This window comes from Erythrolamprus reginae, chromosome 5 (assembly GCF_031021105.1).
Source record: "Erythrolamprus reginae isolate rEryReg1 chromosome 5, rEryReg1.hap1, whole genome shotgun sequence".
NCBI classification, from domain to species: Eukaryota; Metazoa; Chordata; class Lepidosauria; order Squamata; family Dipsadidae; genus Erythrolamprus; species Erythrolamprus reginae.
Genome location: NC_091954.1, coordinates 12,232,723 through 12,248,425, shown reverse-complemented (window position 1 = coordinate 12,248,425; position 15,703 = coordinate 12,232,723). Strand labels below are relative to the sequence as shown.

Genomic DNA, 15,703 nt, shown 5'->3' with positions numbered 1-15,703 from the left:
CAACAACACAAGAGCACACAACAGATTTAAACTTAATATTAACCGCTCCAAACGTGACTGTAAAAAATATGATTTCAGTAACCGAGTTGTAGATGCCTGGAACTCATTACCGGACTCCATAGTGTCATCCCCAAATCCCCAACATTTTACCCTTAGATTATCCATGGTTGACCTATCCAGATTCCTAAGAGGTCAGTAAGGGGCGAGTACAAGTGCACTAGAGTGCCTTCCGTCCCCTGTCCTATTGCTCCACTATATCTCTTATACCTTTCTTCTATTCCTATATCTTCTATTCTTTCTTAGAAATATTTTACTATGAGAATCTCCTCTATAACCTTCATCATGTATTTTACTATGTGTGTATATATATATATACCCACTAAAACCCTCATTGTGTATTGGACTAACTAACTAACTAACTAACTAACTAACTAACTAACGAAAGAAAGAAAGAAAGAAAGAAAGAAAGAAATACAGAAAGAAAGAAAGAAAGAAAGAAATACAGAAAGAAAGAAAGAAAGAAATACAGAAAGAAAGAAAGGAAGGAAGGAAGGAAAGAAAGAAAGAAGGAAAAAAGAAAGGAAGGAAGGAAGGAAAGAAAGAAAGAAAGAAGGAAAGAAAGAAAGAAGGAAAGAAAGAAGGAAAGAAAGAAAGAAAGAAAGAAAGAAAGAAAGAAAGAAAGAAAGAAAGAAACCTACCTTTCTGGTATTCATCTGGATAGCATCCTTAATCTGGTCAGATTCAGCACATCATTTTATCCTTTGGTTAGGTATGGAAGAAGAAAATCTTCAGAGGGAGTAACAATAAAAACAAGTCTGTAAAGACTTAGGGCTGGGGGAAAAAAATTTTCAGAGTAGCAATGAAAAAAATCCTGCAGGCTGGGAAGATGGTTAGCACCTCCTTAGGGCTGAAAAAATCTTTTTGGAGGGAGTAGCAATGAAAACAAGCCTGTAAAAACTTGGGGCTGGAAAAAAAAATTCTTCGGAGTAGCAATGAAAAAAATCCTGCAGGCTGGGAAGAAGGTTGGCACCTCCTTAGGGCTGAAAAAAATCTTTTTTGGAGGGAGTAGCAATGAAAACAAGACTGCAAGCTGGGAGGAACCAGGAAGATTGTTAGCAATTTGTTAGGATGTGGGGGGGAAGCTTAGAAACAAACTCCATTCTGAGTATAAGACACACCCACATTTTCAGCCTCTTTTAGGGTGGAGGGAGATGCATCATATACTCTAAAAAGTAGAGCACCTTCTCCATCAATTCATGTCGTGACGGATGTTTCACTTCTATGTGCAATTTTGCTTCGGCGCATGTTCTGTTGCTTAAAATCAGCCCAAAACACAGCTGAAAGTTGATCAGCTGGGTTGAGGAAGGAATAAAGGTCAGTATAAACCCAGGGACCGGAGGAAGGCCCCTCTTTCTTTCTTTCTTTCTTTCTTTCTTTCTTTCTTTCGTTCTTTCGTTCTTTCGTTCTTTCGTTCTTTCGTTCTTTCGTTCTTTCGTTCTTTCGTTCTTTCGTTCTTTCGTTCTTTCGTTCTTTCGTTCTTTCGTTCTTTCGTTCTTTTGTTCTTTTGTTCTTTCGTTCTTTCGTTCTTTCGTTCTTTCGTTCTTTCGTTCTTTCGTTCTTTCGTTTAAATAAAGTTTATTAAGTATCAAATGATCAAGTGGGGAAGGGGGGGTACATAAAATCGAGAGGATGTGGGGAAATAAAAATATTGTTACAAAATAATGCGTAATGATACTGTAGGTCTTGAACTGTGCAAAAGCTTGTCTTTGCTATTGAGATAAGTATCTTATTGTCCGAGTTACATTTCATAACATATGCGTTAAAGTATATATACATAGTGGCTAATAATAAGTAAGTGAGATTGATTTATAGAGAGGAAAGGAAAAGCAAAAGAATTTAAAGGTAGGAGGAGGAATTTGGAGGGAGGGGAAATATAAATAGAAAGGGTTGGGTTGGAAATACGACAAAGTAAAGTAATAGAATAGTGGGTGTATATGTAGAATGTAAAAAATATATACATACATACATACATACCTACATACATACATACATACATACATATATGTGTGTGTGTTTTCGTAGATTTTCATGGGTACAGGTATGAAGGTCTTGGTATATTCGGGTTTCTTCCCGTGTAGGATTTGGAAATTTCTGGCGACGTTTCGACGAGGTCCCACTCGTCATCTTCAGGCTGGTGTTTCTGTCCTTGTTCTAGGGCGAACACAGCGAGACCTGAGCTGCCTTCCTTCTATAAATACTGGTGGCTGCGTGTGGTTTGATGGGTCAGCAATTGCCTGCTGTGTAGAAACTTCCTGGTGAGTCAGTGGGGTAACACCTGGGGTCGTTGATGTAGCTAAGGTAGCTGAGGTATGCTAATCCACAACCATTAACTAATCAGCATACCTCAGCTACATCAACGACCCCAGGTGTTACCCCACTGACTCACCAGGAAGTTTCTGCACAGCAGGCAATTGCTGAGCCTTCTAGATTAGAGGTCTTCAAACATGGCAACTTTAAGACTTGTGGAGTTCGACTCAAGCATAGCTGGAGAATTCTGGGAGTTGAAGTCCACAAGTCTTAAAAGTTGCCAGGTTTGGGGACCCCCTGATCTAGATGTTCAAATCTTGGAGGTCCTTCTAGATGTTCAAACGTTGGCAACCAAGGAGGAGAGCTGCCCAGGCCCCAAAGCCTGCTACGCAACCTGCATGGAAGGTGCAAAGGCCAGGTGGCCACACATCTTCTAGTTCATTGGGGGGGGGGGGGAAAGAGGGAGAGAAAGAGACAGTTTTGTGAACAGTGCAGTCAGGGGGTAGGGAAAGCAAGTAGGATGCTTGGCTGCATAGCTAGAGGTATAACAAGCAGGAAGAGGGAGATTGTGATCCCCTTATATAGAGGGCTGGTGAGACCGCATTTGGAGTACTGTGTTCAGTTCTGGAGACCTCACCTACAAAAAGATATTGAGAAAATTGAACGGGTCCAAAGACGGGCTACAAGAATGGCGGAAGGACTTAAGCATAAAACGTATCAGGAAAGACTTAATGAACTCCATCTGTATAGTCTGGAGGACAGAAGGAAAAGGGGGGACATGATCGAAACATTTAAATATGTTAAAGGGTTAAATAAGGTCCAGGAGGGAAGTATTTTTAATAGGAAAGTGAACACAAGAACAAGGGGACACAATCTGAAGTTAGTTGGGGGAAAGATCAAAAGCAACATGAGAAAATATTATTTGACTGAAAGAGCAGTAGATCCTTGGAACAAACTTCCAGCAAACATGGTTGGTAAATCCACAGTAACTGAATTTAAACATGCCTGGGATAAACATATATCCATCCTAAGATAAAATACAGAAAATAGTATAAGGGCAGACTAGATGGACCATGAGGTCTTTTTCTGCCATCAATCTTCTATGTTTGTGGCATCACCTTTAAGGCTGTTTCAATTGGCCATTTGTCCAGAGGACCACAAAGGCAAGGCTTGGACAGACCATAGTCCAGCCAGTGGCTGTGAGAGAAAGCATCTCTCAGCTTTTGAGAGCAATTGGATGGAAACCAGAAATTGCTGGGTGTTTGCCTTGGTTTCCAAGGTCTTGCGTCCTCCTCCTCTTCTCATCCTTGAACTCAGATTCATGATGGCCTTCGGTCAGCTGCATGTCCAGCTGTGTCCTTTTTTCCATTCCTAAATTTGTTTGCCTTTCTCCCCGCAGGGCTCGTGATCCCTCGGATCCTGCTGCAAAATGGTGTTCCAGAAATCGCCCGACGGTGGGTGGGGATGGGTGATAGTGTTCAGCTCCTTCTTCACCCAGTTCTTGTGCTATGGGTCGCCCTTGGCGGTTGGGGTGCTCTACATGGAATGGCTGGACCTCTTTGGAGAAGGGAAAGGAAAGACCGCCTGGATCGGATCCCTGGCCAGCGGAGTGGGGCTGCTCGCAAGTAAGTCTTCCTTGCAAAAAAAAGAAAAGAAATTATCAGGAAAGACTTCATGAACTCAATCTGTATAGTCGGAGGACAGAAGGGAAAGGGGGGACACGATCGAAACATTTAAATATGTTAAAGGGTTAAATAAGGTTCAGGAGGGAAGTGTTTTTAATAGGAAAGTGAACACAAGAACAAGGGGACACAATTTGAAGTTAGTTGGGTGGAAAGATCAGAAGCAACGTGAGAAAATATTATTTGACTGAAAGAGTAGTAGATCTTTGGACCAAACTTCCAGCAGACATGGTTGGTAAAGCCACAGTAACTGAATTGAAACATGCCTGTGTTTCATGACTGCTTTACTGACTTTGACTTTTTTATGCTGATTTTTCCCCGCTTTGAAACTAAACCAGAGCAAAGTGTGTTTCACTTTGTGAAAGAAGAAGGACTGTGAATTGCCTCACAGCTGCAAGTTAAGTATCACAGAACTGATAAGGGACTTGTACAAATTACCAGTTTGTTTGGAGACCAGTGCTCTTTGCTATACCAAAAGAGGGCTTGGTTTAAGTGAATTTTCATTATAAAGAACATTGTTTTGAATTTTCAAACGTGTGTGTGTCTGAAATTTGTACCTGTGAATTTTTGGGAGGATTCCACCAGAGAGCCCGACAGAACAAATGCGTACGGCACCGCATGGTCTAACAATGGAAATAGCATGAAGGTAAACAAGTGCAACAACTAATAACCGCATAATGCACATTCATAGCATGGTGCAGGTATGCAGGTTAAGCGTGATACGATCCTGGTCGGTTTTGCCCTAATTCTTTTTTATCATTTTTTTTTTCTTATTAAGTCATGGAACCCCGGCCTGGCCATTGCGGTACCCTTGGGTTCAGCGGAACCCTGGTTGAAAAACACTGAACCACTCTCTTGATTCACCACTTTTCTCTCCTCTCCCACCCCAATTGTCCCCCCATGAAGGTCCCATCTGCAGCACCTGTGTCTCTGCTTTCGGCGCACGGCCAGTAACCATCTTCAGTAGCTTCATGGTGGCAGGAGGCCTGATGATCAGCAGCTTTGCTCCCAATATCTACTTCTTGTATTGTTCCTATGGAATTATTGTTGGTAAGAAAATTCACAAGGTCCTCTTTGGCCCCACCAGATAGCAAGAGAATCAAATGCTCAGGAGTTAAAGGCATCTTAAACAAGATCTAAGTATTGCCCACAAGATCATATGCTGCAACGTCCTGCCTGTCGGCGACTACTTCAACTTCAACCACAACAACACAAGAGCACACAACAGATTTAAACTTAATATTAACCGCTCCAAACTTGACTGTAAAAAAATATGACTTCAGTAACCGAGTTGTCGAAGCGTGGAACTCATTACCGGACTCCATAGTGTCATCCCCAAACCCCCAACACCTTACCCTTAGATTATCTACGGTTGACCTATCCAGATTCCTAAGAGGTCAGTAAGGGGCGAGTACAAGTGCACTAGAGTGCCTTCTGTCCCCTGTCCTATTGCTCTCCTATATCTCCTATACCTTTCTTCTATTCCTATATCTCTTCTTCTATTCTTTCATTGATATGTTCTATTCCTATATCTTCTTTTCTATTATTTCTTAGATATATTTTACTATGAGTATCTCCTCTATAATCTTCATCATGTATTTTACTATGTGTGTATATAGATATATACCCACTAAAACCCTCATTGTGTATTGGACAAAATAAATAAATAAATAAAATAAAAATTAAAAAAATCTTCTAACGGCGTTAAAGAGGTCTTGGCAATTTTAAGACTTGTAGACTTCCACTCCCAGAGTTCCACAGCCAACTGTGCAAATCTGGCTGAGGAACTCTGGTAATTGAAAATCCACAAGTTTATTTATTTATTTATTTTGTCCAGGGTTTTAGTGGGTATATATCTATATACACACATAGTAAAATACATGATGAAGGTTATATAGGAGATACTCATAGTAAAATATATCTAAGAGAGAATAGAAGAGAAGATATAGGAATAGAACATATAAATGAAAGAATAGAAGAAGAGAGATAGGAATAGAAGAAAGGTATAGGAGATATAGGAGAGCAATAGGACAGGGGATGGAAGGCACTCTAGTGCACTTGTACTCGCCCCTTACTGACCTCTTAGGAATCTGGAGAGGTCAACCATAGATAATCTAAGGGTAAAGTGTTGGGGGTTTGGGGATGACACTATCGAGTCCGGTAATGAGTTCCACGCTTCGACAACTCGGTTACTGAAGTCATATTTTTTACAGTCAAGTTTGGAGCGGTTAATATTAAGTTTAAATCTGTTGTGTGCTCTTGTGTTGTTGTGGTTGAAGCTGAAGTAGTCGCCGACAGGTAGGACGTTGCAGCATATGATCTTGTGGGCAATACTTAGATCTTGTTTAAGGCGTCTTAGTTCTAAACTTTCTAGGCCCAGGATTGAAAGTCTAGTCTCGTAGGGTATTCTATTTCGAGTGGTGGAGTGAAGGGCTCTTCTGGTGAAATATCTTTGGACATTTTCAAGGGTATATAGATAAACATAAGGGTATATAGATAAGGGTATATAGATAAACATAAGCAAAGTAGGTACAAGTAAATTAGGACAGGGACGGTAGGCACCATGGTGCGCTTATTTATTTATTTATTTATTTATTTATTTATTTATTTATTCATTCATTCATTCATTCATTTATTTATTCATTTGTCCAATACACAAATACATAGGAAGAAAAATAGACATGTAGTAATATATATAAGGGTAAAAGTGAACTTAGAGGAGAGGATATATGAAAGGAAGAGAATATATATGATAGGTGAAAGAAAGGAAAGACAATTGGACAGGGGACGAAAGGCACACCAGTGAACTTATGTACGACCCTTACTGGCCAAGGTTGGAGATTCCTGTTCTAGAAGGTGGACTTTACACTTGGACCTCCTCTCCCCTGGTGGGTAACTGTAATCTTCCCTGGTGGATGGTTGAATTTCCATGAATTTCCAGGGGCCCAGAATTTACCTGATATTCAGGTGAACAGTGCAGGTGTTTGGGGAACCCTCCAGAATAGTTTCCAGGAAGTCAAGAGGAGAGAGAATCAGGGGAAGGAAGGAACAGGGAAGTAAGAACTAGAAGAGAAGGAAGAATAGAATCCAAACGAGAAATGAGAAGCAGCAAAAGAAAGTAATAAAATGCAGAAACAAATAAAATTATTTTATGTAAATATTAATGGCCTGAACTCCCCAAAGAAAAGAAGACAAATATATTACAAATTAAAAAAAGAAAATGTAGATATTATATGTCTTCAAGAAGTATACATATAAAAAGGAAAGATAAACAAATACTAGAAAAATGGAATTTAGGTAGATTGTTCACATCCTTAATGGAAAAAAAGAAAAAGAGAGGGATCGCAATCTAAGTTAAAGATTGGTTAAACCCCCAAATGATATATAGAGATGAGGAAGGAAGGGTATTGTTGTTAGAAATTGACACTGGGGGGAAAATATTACTTATTGTGATATACGCACCGAATTTTGATCAAAAAACTTTTTATAAAAACTTACATCAAACAATAATAAAACATGGAATAGAAAATATTTGCATAGTAGGTGATTTCAATGCGGTAGCAAACATAGAGAAAGATTATAAAGGAAAAGTGGAAAATAGAAGGAAAAAAGAGCTACCAGGGGAATTTAAAGACATTACTGTGGAGTTTCCTGTGTCCTTTCATTGAACATGAATCACATTAGTCAAGAGTTCTGGAGCACTGGTTAAATGCCATAAACTTTTCTATGCCCTTAGGACTGGGATGTGGCTTATTGTACACGGCCACCGTCACAATCACATGCCAATACTTTGACAAACGGAGAGGCCTCGCACTCGGTCTCATTTCCACAGGTAAGGTGTTTTGTTCTTTCAGCTGACATTGATCTTTGGATGGAATGGCATTATGCGGTAGTTTGGATGACTGGGGTTGTATCATCCAAATGCCAAAAACCAGTCTACATTTATCACGGCTAAACATTTCTTCTGATCAGCTTCAGTCTATTCCTGCACTTCCATAATTTTATAATGAAGACACTGCCGAGCTAGATGGATGAGCTAGAATTTGATAGGATAATTGTGAGGAGAGAGAGTATGGGAGAGAGGGAGAGAGGGAGAGGAAGGGGAGAGGAAGAAGAGGAGGGAGAGGGGAAAAGGAGAGGAGAATGAGAGAGGAGAGAGAGAAGGAGGGAGGGGAAGGAGGAGAGAAGAGGAGAGAGGAAGGAAGGAGAGAGGAAGAGATGAGAGGGAGAGAGAGGAAAGAGAGAGAAAAGAAGAAGAGAGAGTGAAAGGAATGAGAGAGGGGAGAGAAGAAGAGGAGAGAGGAGAAAGTGGGGAGAGAGGAGAGAGGAAGAGAGGAGAGAAAGGAAGGAGAGAGGAAGGAGAGAGAGGAAAGAGAGGAGAGAAGAAAGAGAGGAGAGAGGAAGGAGAGAGAGAGAGGAGAGGGTGGGGAGAGGAGAGAGCAGAGAAAGGAAGAAGAGAGGAAGGAGAAAAGAGAGAGAGGAAGGAGGGAAGAGAGAGAAAGGGGAGAGAGAGAGAAAGGAAAGAGTGAGAGAGAAAGAAAGTAATGAGAGAGGGGAGAGAAGAAGGAGAGAGAGAGGAGATGAGAGTGGGAAGAGAGGAAAAGAAGGAGAGAGGAAGGAGAGAGAGGAAAGAGAGAGGAGAGAGGAAGGAGAGAGAGAGAGAGGAGAGAGTGGGGAGAGAAGAAAGGAAGGAGAGAGGAAGGAGAGGAGAGAGAGAGGAAAGAGAGGAAGGAGAAGAGAGAGAGATAGGAAAGAGAGGACAGAGAGGACAGAGAGAAAGGAGAGAGAGAGAGAGAGGATGGAGAGGAAAAAGAGAGAGGAAAGAGAGAACAGAGAGAAAGGAGAGAGGAGAGAGAAAGAAGAGAGAGAGAAAAAAGAGTGGACAGAGAGAAAGGAGAGAGAGAGAGGAAGGAGAGGAGAGAGAGATACAGGAAGGCGAGGGGAGATGGTAAGGAGACAGGAGAGAGAGAGAGGAGAGAGAAGAAAGAGGGAGAACGTGCTCAGCCAGGAATGTGTGATTCATTGGCAGCCAAGGTACAGGGATATCTACTGACGATGCTCCTCTCTTCTTCCAGGGTCAAGCGTTGGCCTTTTCATCTATGCTGCCTTACAGAAAGAGCTCATTGAACTGTATGGGTTGGATGGCTGCCTGCTGATCACCGGCGCACTCTCTCTAAACATCCTAGCCTGTGGCAGCCTGATGAGGCCTCTACCGGCAGCCCAGAAGCCCGATCCGGAGAAGGTCCCGGATCAATACCTCATTTGTAACGGAAAAGAGAAGCCCCTTCATGAAGAACACATCACCATACCTGAAAAGGCCCAGAGTTTGGGGAAAGGGGAGAATCAGATGCCGGGCAACAACCACCAAGCGAACGGCCAGTTGCTGAGAGAGGCAGACAGCTACCCAAAAAAAGTCGCGGAACAAACTCACCGGTGCAAACAACTGGCTAAGCAGAAATGGGGCTTGTATTTAAATTACTGTGAAGACACCCTGGGTCTTTTCAAAAACAAAGTCTTTTCCGCCCTGTTCATTGCCATCTTCCTCTTTGACGTTGGCGGCTTCCCTCCTTCCTTGCTCATCGAGGATGTGGCGCGGAGCTCAAAGGTCATTAAGGGGGACTGCGCCATCCCTCTGATCTCCATCATCGGCATTACGACCGCCATAGGGAAGGTGGTCCTGGGCGTCCTGGCGGACATAGACTGGGTTAACGCTTTGTATCTCTACATCCTGACGTTGATCTTGACGGCGGCAGCCCTGGTCTTAATCCCCTTCGCCCAAAGCTACAGTGCTCTGGCAAGCCTTTCGGGGGTTTTAGGGTTCCTGGCGGGAAATTGGTCGATTTTCCCTTACGTCACAACCCAGACGGTGGGGATCGAGAAACTGACCCACGCCTACGGCATATTGATGTTTTTTGCTGGACTGGGAAACAGCCTTGGACCCCCAATTGTAGGTAAGTCGGAATTTCATGCCTTCTTTTAAAAAATGGCCTCCACCTACAGAACAGTGGACATAGGCTTGACTACTGTAAAGCTCTCTACATGGGGCTACCTTTGAAAAATGTTCGGAAACTTCAGATCGTGCAGAATGCAGCTGCGAGAGCAATCATGGGCTTTCCCAAAAATGCCCATGTTACACCAACACTCCGCAGTCTGCATTGGTTGTCAATCAGTTTCTGGTCACAATTCAAAGTGTTGGTTATGACCTATAAAGCCCTTCATGGCACCGGACCAGATTACCTCAGGGACCGCCTTCTGCTGCACGAATCCCAGTGACCAGTTAGGTCCCACAGAGTGGATCTTCTCCGGGTCCCGTCAACTAAGCAATGTCGCCTGGCGGGACCCAGGGGAAGAGCCTTCTCTGTGGTGGCCCCGGCCCTCTGGAACCAACTCCCCCCAGAGATTAGAACTGCCCCCACCCTCCTTGCCTTTCGTAAACAACTTAAAACCCACCTCTGCCGCCAGGCATGGGGGAATTGAGATCCTCTTCCCCCCTAGGCCTTTACAATTCTATTCATGGTATGTATGTATGTATGTTTGGTTTTTATATTAATAGATTTTTAATCATCAATACCAAATTACTGTTGTACACTGTTTTATTGTCGCTGTTAGCCGCCCCGAGTCTCTGGAAAGGGGCGGCATACAAATCCAATAAATAAATAAATAAATGAATGAATGAATGAATGAATGAATGAATGAATGAATAAATAAATAAATAAAGCATCATTCAATTACAATAGAAACGAGAGAGGCATATTCACAGTATCCAGTAATGGGCAGCCAAATTTTTTACTGCCACACTGTGGGTGTGGCTTATTTTGTGGGTGTGGCTTGATGGGCATGTGACCAGGTGGGAGTGGCTTGAACGATCATTATCATTCAAGTGAATTGTTAAGTCCTCGATTTACAACCCTAACAGTGTCGCTCGCTGGGGGGACAATTGGCTTCGCGTTTCCCATGCTCTACTTCCTGGGTTCCCAGGCTGGGTAGCTAGGTGAACAGGTGCTGATCAGCTGTTGAGAAAAGATGGGGGAGGAAAAGGACCCCCTGCAACTCCTGCTGGTGCTTGTTTCCCTGCTGCTTTCTGAGGAGGAGGAGGAGGAGGAGGATAGATTTTAAAAATATCAGAAAGCCGAGGGAGAGTCACAAGGTTATTATTGCCGCACTACACCTTTTCATCTCAGCTGTGAGCGGAGTGAAGGCTCCGTGAAGGGAAAAAGGCCACAGCCCAGACTGCTTTGCCATGGCTCGGCTCGGTTCTTCTTTTTTCCCTCTTTCCTCCTTCCTGGCCTTGGGAGGTGGCCGTATGAGGCTGGAGCGGAGCCAGGCAGGAGAGAGGGAAGCTTGTCCGAGGCCAGGAAGGAGGAAAGAGGAAAAAAGCGAGGAGCGTGCAGCAGCCGCAGCAGGGGGGAAAAGGAGAGCCGAGCCGAGAGCGGTAATCCAGGAATTGACTGCCACTGGTCAGTTGGAGCTGTGCACACAGTTTCATTTCCACCAGTGGAACTGCGTTTCACCCCATCCTGCCTGCTGCCCACCCCTGACTGCATCCTTAACAACTCATATCCTGGTTTTTGTTCCATATAGTACCATAAGATGCACCTCCCCCTCCACAAAAGGGTGAAAACCTGAGTGCATCTTATACACTGAATGTAGGCTCAACCACCCAGCCACTCTCACCCTTTGGCCTCTGCCTCCCAGCAATTTACCTCCTTGCAGCAAACAGCACAGAGCCTATTAAGCCAAGCAACTGATTAGCAGCTTCCCGATCCTCAGCTGATTTGAGGCGGCAGGCAAGCCACCTGCTAAAATGAAAGTGAAACTGAAACTGCAAAGAGGCAAATTGGGAGGGAGAGGCAGAGACAGAATTGTATTTTCTTGTATTAATCAGTTGCTGAATCTGGATGCAAAGAGGTAAGTCAATAACTATAAATGTTTGTAGAGCATTCAAATTATTAGACTTATTTTTAAAGACTGCTTTATTATTGTTCTAGACAACTTAACAAAATGAAGAAGCTTTTAAAAACAAATGCTTGATCTGAAGAGGCCCAATCCTATGGTACCTTTGTTTTAAAATCAGAGAATAATGTATACAGTAGTACCCCTAGATACGAGTTTAATTCGTTCCAGAAGGGAGCTTGTATGTCGAACAACTCATATCTGGAACAAATGGCTTTAGACTTTGTTTTTCCCCTCCGAGATAACCAGAAGCAAGGATTCTTGTGCCACCTAGTGGACGCTTGGCTCGTATCCCGAATTTGAGCTCAGGTCTTGAAAAGAAATTTCTCTCCCCTCGTGGCTCGTATCTTGGAATACTCGCAAGTGGAGCAGCTCGTATCTAGAGGTACTACTGTACTTCAAGAAAGCTACATAAATTTTAACAGCTCGATACAAGTATAATCTGAAATGTAACAGTGTCCTGTTTAGTTTCAAGATAAAGCAGCTGAGTTAAATCCTGACTTAGTCATGTTTGGAGAAGATCTATTTAAATAATTGGGAGGAGTTAGTGTGATTACATTTAAGAAAACCTTCTGGCATTAATATACTGCCGTTGTTATTTCTATGAGACAGGCACACATGCACAAAAATACGTAGCAAACGGTGTATATCAGTGATGGCGAACCTAAGGCATGGGTGCCACAGGTGGGGCGCGGAGCCATATTTGCTGACACACGAGCCGTTGCTCTAGCTCAGTGATGGCGAACCTATGGCATGGGTACCACAGGTGGCATGCGGAGCCATATCTGTTGGCATGCGAGCCATTACTCTCACTCAGCTCCAACGAGCATGTGTGTGCTGACCAGCTGATTTTTGGCGGTTTGGGGATGGTGGTTTCGGTTTCCAGAGAGTCTCTGGAGGGGGGATGTGGAAGACATTTTTGCCTCTGGAGCCTGGGGAGGGGGAAAAACATCCCTATCAGGCCCAACAGACTTTGGACAATGGGCTGTTTCAGGCCTCCAAGGGAGCAGGGGAGGCTGTTTTCTCCATCCCCAGGCATTGAATTATAGGTGTGGGTACTCATGCATGCCTGATATTATTATTATTATTATTATTATTATTATTATTATTATTATTATTATTATTATTATTGTTTATTAGATTTGTATGCCGCCCCTCTCCGTAGACTCGGGGCGGCTCACAACACAATAAAACAGTTCATAACAAATCTAATAATTTACAATTTAAAATATTTAAAATATTTTTTAAAAACCCCCATTATTAAGCAGACATACATACAAACATACCATACATAAATTGTACAGGCCCCCATGCCTGACGATAAAGGTGGGTTTTGAGGAGTTTATGATAGCACACACATACGCGCTTTCGGCACCCGATGAAAAAAAAAATTCGCCATAACTGGTGTATATCATCTGTGCTGTTTGCTGTTTGCTATTTGGCAAATTGCTGGGAGGCAGAGGCCTTTCTTCCTGGGAGGCGTCTTATACTCTGAACAATATGGTAATCCTTTCCACCTCCGTGATAGCAACATCCGGCAAGAGTAGGGCCATTGTCTGCAATTGTGGCTTGTTAACGGCTCAGGTCCAAAGCTCTGGCTTCCTGGCCTGACTGTTTCCTGAGCAATCATGCTCTGGCGTGACATGGACCAGATTACCTCCGGAACCGCCTGCTACCGCACGAATCCCAGCGACCGATAAGGTCCCACAGAGTTGGCCTTCTCCGGGTCCCGTCGACTAAACAATGTCATTTGGCGGGCCCCAGGGGAAGAACCTTCTCTGTGGTGGCCCCGACCCTCTGGAACCAACTCCCCCTGGAGATTAGAACTGCCCCCACCCTCCCTGTCTTTCGTAAACTACTCAAGACTCACTTATACCGCCAGGAATGGGGGAGTTGAGATAGCTCTTCTCCCTAGGCCATTACAAGTTATGCATGGTATGTTTGTGTGTATGTTTGGTTTTATAATAGGAGTTTTTAGTTGTTTTTATTATTTATTTTATTTTATTTATTTATTTATTTTGTCCAATACACAATGAGGGTTTAGTGGGTATATATCTATATACACATAATAAAATACATGATGAAGGTTATAGAGGAGATACTCATAGTAATATATATCGAAGAAATAATAGAAAAGAAGATAAAGTAATAGAACATATCAATGAAAGAATAGAAGAAGAGATATAGGAATGAAAGAATAGAAGAAGAGATATAGGAATGGAAGAAAGGTATAGGAGATATAGGAGAGCAATAGGACAGGGGACGGAAGGCACTCTAGTGCACTTGTACTTGCCCCTTATTGGATTGTATATGTTGTGTTTATTATTGTTGTTAACTGCCCCGAGTCTGCGGAGAGGGGCGGCCTACAAATCCAATAAATTATTATTAATAATATTTATTATTATTTTTATGGAAGAGGAAATCATCTTTAATAGCATGCGTGTGAGATAAGAAGGCTTGGATCTGTTTTTGGCATCTCTCTCTGTTCTCTTTCAGGTTGGTTTTACGACTGGACCTCTTCTTACGATGTGGCTTTCTACTTCAGTGGCCTGTGTGTCCTCTTCGGAGGGATTCTCCTCCTGGTAGCCATGCTTCCCTGTTGGCATGGAACACATGGCCATCAGCCCCAAACCCAAACTCTCATTCCTCCACAGCTGCCTCCAGAGTGTTAATGACTATGTGGAATCAGTTGCTGCTGTTTTTATACTTTTAGTAACTTTTGCATCTGCGTATAAAGGTTTTTATGACACTTTTGATACGTCTTCGAAACACGTGGACCTTCGAGCCAAAACACCACGTCCTGGCCATTGCGGCTAAGTTCCAACAACACAACGGGGCCTTCTGCTTTGCCCTTGCCCGTAATTAGCACCATGCTGCTTGTGCCTAGGAATGACAATGCGGGAGTGCAACTGACCAAGAGACTTTTAAGGTGCAGTGAAGCTCGGCTGTTGAGGTGGAGTTTCTCTTGATGACCTCTCTGCTCTCAGGAGGCTGAGTGTACAAGCCATGGCAAGTGTGCAAAAAAGTTGGATTCTAGAACTGGCATGTTCAGTCTTCTGAATGAGGTTCCTCTTCTCACTCACATTGTTTTGCTAAGTATTTTCTGGTGCAACGAGTGTATTTTATATTCATTTACATGTAATCCTTGTACTTAATTTTGGCCCGGTTGGTACAGTACTTCTTCCCTCTTCAGGAATCTTAATGTTACTGGGTAGGGAGAGACTGACCGAAGACCCTTTTTTTTTCCTCTGAGGAATCTCGTAGGTTGCCAAAAGATCCTGTGATCTATGAAGTAACCAGCACAACAAGAATGTAGCATTTAATACCAATGAAGATGTTGGATGGCCAAAAATTTACTGCATCTTCCATTAGGAGCTGTTAAAAAATGTTCAATTGAAATATGTAAAACCAAGGAATAAATACAATTTATTAAAGAAGCCACCAACCACAGAACTGAAATATTGGTTTTATTTGTTTTATAAATTCAAGACAAGATTTCCCCAGGGATCTTAGAACATTGCAGTGTAGCAAAACCCTAGTTTAATTCAATATATTGCAGTCTTAAACCAGAGACCAGAACAAATAAAAACACTCAGTAAATATACTCAGTAAATATACAATTAAAAAGTCTTCTATAAAGTAATAAATTATATATAATATATATATATATATATATATATATATATATATGTGTGTGTGTGTGTGTGTGTGTGTGTGTGTCAAATGTTTTTAGCTGGAATTTGAAAATTAAGGGAGACTGG

General features: G+C 42.6%; 1 protein-coding gene across 7 annotated transcripts in view; it reads left to right on the top strand.

Annotated features, from left to right (window-relative positions):
* The window catches only part of SLC16A9 (solute carrier family 16 member 9), a 36,872-nt gene extending 21,480 nt beyond the window's left edge, over positions 1-15,392 (top strand). For all 7 annotated transcript variants that reach the window (XM_070752062.1, XM_070752061.1, XM_070752060.1 and 4 more), the window contains 5 exons: positions 3,707-3,932; positions 4,896-5,039; positions 7,726-7,821; positions 9,065-9,940; positions 14,439-15,392. In XM_070752062.1, coding sequence (XP_070608163.1) covers positions 3,737-3,932; positions 4,896-5,039; positions 7,726-7,821; positions 9,065-9,940; positions 14,439-14,614 — 1,488 coding nt within the window. In that variant the 5' untranslated portion in view covers positions 3,707-3,736 and the 3' untranslated portion in view covers positions 14,615-15,392. The remainder of the gene's footprint in view (positions 1-3,706; positions 3,933-4,895; positions 5,040-7,725; positions 7,822-9,064; positions 9,941-14,438) is intronic.
* The last annotated feature ends 311 nt before the right edge of the window (positions 15,393-15,703 follow it).